We start from the raw sequence: 4,969 nt of genomic DNA, 5'->3' as shown, positions 1-4,969 counted from the left end.
GCGAGCAGTTAGGAGCCAGCGGTCCCGGATTGTGAGAGGGACGTCCCAGATTGGAGAGGGTGCAGGCCGGGCTGAGGGACACCCCCCCCCAGCACAAATTTCGTGCACCGGGCCTCTAGTACATATATATATATTTTTTAAAAACGCACTCCCGTGCCCAGGTGTTCGGCGAGGGGATTGCGGCCTTTTGTCAACGGTAGAATCCCCTCAAGAGGAATGAACTCTGAAATAATTTAAAGGCCCCAAAGTCAATGACACGTTCGATGCAAAAGAAACATCTTAAATGGAGGGGGAAACCCGGCCAAGTGAATCGCGTAATTCTATTCTCTACCCATTTTGTAAAAAAAAAACCACCCCTGGCCAGTGTTGCTAAGTGGTTAGAGCCATCTTAAATGGAGGGGGAAACCCGGCCAAGTGAATCGTGTAATTCTATTCTCTACCCGTTTTGTAAAAAAAAACAAAAAACCACCCCTGGCAAGTGTGGTTCAGTGGTTAGCGTGCCGGCCCTCGGACCGAAGGGTCCTGGGTTCGATTCCCGGTCAAGGGCGCGTACCTTGGCTGCGGGCTTGACCCCCAGCTCCGGTTGGGGTGTGAGAGGGAGGCACCCCAGCGTCGGGGTGGGAGGGGGGCGAGGTCTCAGCTGCCCGGACCCTCGAGCTTGTCTTTGGACACAGACCCCCCTGACCTGTGAGAATAAGGGGCTCTCTGTGCTTTGTGACCCCCCAGACCACGGACGAGCGGGCGCGGCTGGGACCCCAGCAAGCACTTCTACTCCTCCAGGGGTGAGCACCCCCTCCTGCACCCCACCCTCCCCCCGGGGACCCCAGCAAGCACTTCCACTCCTCCAGGGGTGAGCACCCCCTCCTGCACCCCACCCTCCTTCTAGGGGACCCCAGCAAGCACTTCTACTCCTCCAGGGGTGAGCACCCCCTCCTGCACCCCACCCTCCTTCTAGGGGACCCCAGCAAGCACTTCTACTCCTCCAGGGGTGAGCACCCCCTCCTGCACCCCACCCTCCTTCTAGGGGACCCCAGCAAGCACTTCTACTCCTCCAGGGGTGAGCACCCCCTCCTGCACCCCACCCTCCCCCCGGGGACCCCAGCAAGCACTTCCACTCCTCCAGGGGTGAGCACCCCCTCCTGCACCCCACCCTCCTTCTAGGGGACCCCAGCAAGCACTTCTACTCCTCCAGGGGTGAGCACCCCCTCCTGCACCCCACCCTCCTTCTAGGGGACCCCAGCAAGCACTTCTACTCCTCCAGGGGTGAGCACCCCCTCCTGCACCCCACCCTCCTTCTAGGGGACCCCAGCAAGCACTTCTACTCCTCCAGGGGTGAGCACCCCCTCCTGCACCCCACCCTCCCCCCGGGGACCCCAGCAAGCACTTCCACTCCTCCAGGGGTGAGCACCCCCTCCTGCACCCCACCCTCCTTCTAGGGGACCCCAGCAAGCACTTCTACTCCTCCAGGGGTGAGCACCCCCTCCTGCACCCCACCCTCCTTCTAGGGGACCCCAGCAAGCACTTCTACTCCTCCAGGGGTGAGCACCCCCTCCTGCACCCCACCCTCCTTCTAGGGGACCCCAGCAAGCACTTCTACTCCTCCAGGGGTGAGCACCCCCTCCTGCACCCCACCCTCCTTCTAGGGGACCCCAGCAAGCACTTCCACTCCTCCAGGGGTGAGCACCCCCTCCTGCACCCCACCCTCCTCCTGGGCACGTGGGCACACTCATCGCTCTGCGTGCCTGTGCTATGGGTGGCCGACATTCCGGCTGTCCCTGGCGATGGGACCAGAGGTGCCCGCGGTGCCCGGGGTGTCCGTCCCACCCCCGGCCGTCCTCCGAGACCTCACAGGACAGCGTCCTGGGGTTCCTGGGCCCTGACGCAGGGTGTCCGTGCCCAGCTTGTGGATGCTCTGCGTCCGGCGGCCGGCTAACGTGCAGAGGAAGGCCCAGCCGCCCCGTGGTGGCGGCTCACTCACTCCCTCACCGGGAACCAGCCTCTCCATGAACGCTGATCTAGGTTTTGCTTTTTTAAAAATTGTTTAAAATATATTTTTACTGTTTTTTTTTTTAGAGAGAGAGAGAGGGAGGGAGAAGGAGAGAGAAACATCGATGAGAAGAGAGAATCATGGATCGGCTGCCTCCCGCACGCCCCACACTGGGGATCGAGCCCGCAACCCCAGGCCTGTGCCCTTGGCCGGGAATCGAACCCGGGACCCTTCAGTCCGCAGGCCGACGCTCTACCCACTGAGCCACACCGGCCAGGGCATGTTGTGGACTTCTAACTCTTTTAAAAAAATAGTCCTTTGAGCCCTGGTGGCCGGGGTTGTAAGGTGGTTACAGTATCGCCCCAAAGGGTTGCGGGTTCGATTCCTGGTCAAGGGGACGTTCCTGGGTTGCAGGTTCGATCCTGGGCCCCGGTCGGACGGAGTGAATGTGGGAGGCAACCCCTCCAGGCATCTCTCTCACCCCTCTCTCTCGCTCTCTCTCTCTCTCTCCCCCTCTCTCCTCTCTCCCTCTCCCTCTAAAATAAATCAACGGGAAAAAATACCCTCGGGTGAGGATGAACAACAACAAAAAAGGTCCTTTTAAAAAAAGGCGCATTGTCCACCGAGCAAGCTTTAAAGTGACAGTATTGACACCCAAACCTGGTCGTCAGCCCGTCTCCAACCGCTCTGGTAACTGGCCGCAGGGGCTCGGGAAATAAGCCATTGACAGCCGCCCGCCCGGCCGCCAGGACCCATGACAGGCCTGAGAATCGAGGGGTCCGGCCGAGGCTCCCACTCATCCTTCCCCGTGTGCCAGGGGACACTCGGCCCGCTGGCCAACGGGGACTGACAGGTGGAATCGGGCGCCTTTATAGAAGCAGGAAACGGACGAACCCCTCCCTAGCCCTGTAGGGGCACCCCCCCGCCCCAGCACGGAGCCTTCTTACTGGGGAAAACCCTAAATTTATCCCTAAATCCAGGGTGTCTGCGGGGAAGCCCCTCGGGCTGTCAGGCTCCTGGCGGTTTTGTGTCGCCCTAAGGGAACATCATTGCTTCCAAAATAACGCCCTGCCCGGCCTGTCTGGGCGGGCGGAGGGCCAGCCCTGGCGTTGAAGGCGGAGAGAGAAGGATTTTTCCATCTGCCCCGGAAAATAATCGTTAAGATTAAGTAGAGAAAGAAAGAACAACTTGATGAAAGGGCTTCCGTGAAGCGCAGGCTCGCCGCCCGGCATTCCTGGGCCCTAACCCCGATCTTCATGGGAAAAAAACCCCAAATCCCTGTCGGCCTCTCCTTTACGGGGAAATTTCAATACACGAGTCTGCGGTTCGCCGGGCTGGGTTGGCGAGCGAGCGAGTTAATTCCCTTTTAACGCGTTTGCTTCCCCAAAACATAGAACACCTATTTTTTTAAAAAAAATATATTCTATTGATTCTTCACAGAGAGGAAGGGAGAGGGATAGAGAGCCAGAAACATCAATCAGCTGCCTCCTGCACACCCCCCACTGGGGACGTGCCTGCAACCAAGGTACATGCCCTTGGCCGGAATCGAACCCGGGACCCTTCAGTCCGCAGGCCGACGCTCTATCCACTGAGCCAAACCGGTTAGGGCAGAACACCTATTTTTAAAGAAACGTCTCACGTTTCACAGATGGGTTAGGCCGTTTCACGCTTTTTCTTTTCGAGACGAATACCATTTGTGGGTATTTTTAAAAAATATGTTTTTATTGATCTCAGAGAGGAAGGGAGAGGGAGAGAGAGAGATAGAAACATCCATGATGAGAGAGAATCATGGATCGGCTGCCTCCTGCACGCCCCACACGGGGGATCGAGCCTGCAACCCAGGCACTTGCTCCGACCTGGAATTGAACCCGGGACCTCCTGGTTCCTAGGTCGATGCTCAACCACTGAGCCACACCAGCCGGGCAAGAGGGGTCTTATTTATTACTGGTTTCCAGCTGGTATTGTACATACAGGGTGTCCCCCCAAAAGGTATACACGCTTTCACAGCTGTGAGCTCCATTTCGAAAATGAAATGTATCCTATATAGTAAAAGCCTACTATACTAAGTGTCTGGTCGACCGGTCAGCCGTTCAACCAATCAAAATGTAACATGCTAATGATATGCTAAGGCCGCTTGCTATGATGTGCACTGACCACCAGGGGGCAGACAGTCGACCGGTCGACCAGTCGCTATGACGTGCACTGACCACCAGGGGGCAGACACTCTGACTGGTAGGTTAGCTTGCTGCTGGGGTCCGGCCGATCAGGACTGAGAGAGACGGGCCGGACACACCCTGGAGCCCTCCCCGGGTCCCTCCCCAGCTGGCCAACCTCCGCATCCCTCCCTGACCCCGATTGTGCACCGGTGGTGTCCCTCGGCCTGGCCTGCACCCTCTCGCAATCCAGGTTGAGGGCCTCTCCCCCCCCCCAGTGCATGAATTTCGTGCACCAGGCCTCTGGTTTTAATAAACACGGCCTTCATAATTATTCAAAGTGTGTGACCACATTTTGGGAGGACACCATATGGAGAGGACGGTGCCCCGTGCCCTGTGGTCAGCACGGGTGCACAGATCCCCACTCTGTGTCCCCCTTGGTGCGGGGGTCCCATGGCCACCCCTTCTCCTGGGATTCCAGATCCGTCGGCCCCTGCGGCTCCCGCCCACCTCCGGCTTGCCAACGCCACCAGCCACGGCGACGGGAGTGTGACCGTCATGCTGGCCTGGGACGGGCCCCAGGAGCCGGACGTCCCCGTGCACCACTACAAGGTCTTCTGGAGCTGGGCCGCCCGCGGCGTGGGGGTCCCCGCGAGGAAGAGGCGCAGGACGTCTGTGGACGGGGTAAGAGGCCGTGTGCCCTCGGGGCCATGCCAGCTCCCGGCTGCCGCCCGCCGAGCTAATGCAGGGCCCATGTTCCACAGCCCGTTCGTGCTTTTGTGACTCTGGGTCTGTTTCTGGTCATCGGAGGGGAGGCAGGGGAGGGTGG

The 4,969-nt window shown here is 59.3% G+C and overlaps 1 protein-coding gene across 1 annotated transcript in view; it reads left to right on the top strand.

Annotated features, from left to right (window-relative positions):
• The window catches only part of ANOS1 (anosmin 1), a 53,192-nt gene that overhangs the window by 32,269 nt on the left and 15,954 nt on the right, over positions 1–4,969 (top strand). The window contains exons 5-9 of the mRNA XM_014528825.1: positions 727–782; positions 918–1,057; positions 1,162–1,263; positions 1,338–1,676; positions 4,622–4,824. Of these exons, the coding sequence (XP_014384311.1) occupies positions 727–782; positions 918–1,057; positions 1,162–1,263; positions 1,338–1,676; positions 4,622–4,824 (840 nt within the window). The remainder of the gene's footprint in view (positions 1–726; positions 783–917; positions 1,058–1,161; positions 1,264–1,337; positions 1,677–4,621; positions 4,825–4,969) is intronic.

The sequence above is a fragment of the Myotis brandtii genome, unplaced genomic scaffold (assembly GCF_000412655.1).
Source record: "Myotis brandtii unplaced genomic scaffold, ASM41265v1 scaffold655, whole genome shotgun sequence".
NCBI lineage: Eukaryota > Metazoa > Chordata > Mammalia > Chiroptera > Vespertilionidae > Myotis > Myotis brandtii.
The sequence above is the reverse complement of the archived record's forward strand: the minus strand, read 5'-3'. Positions and strand labels throughout refer to the sequence as shown.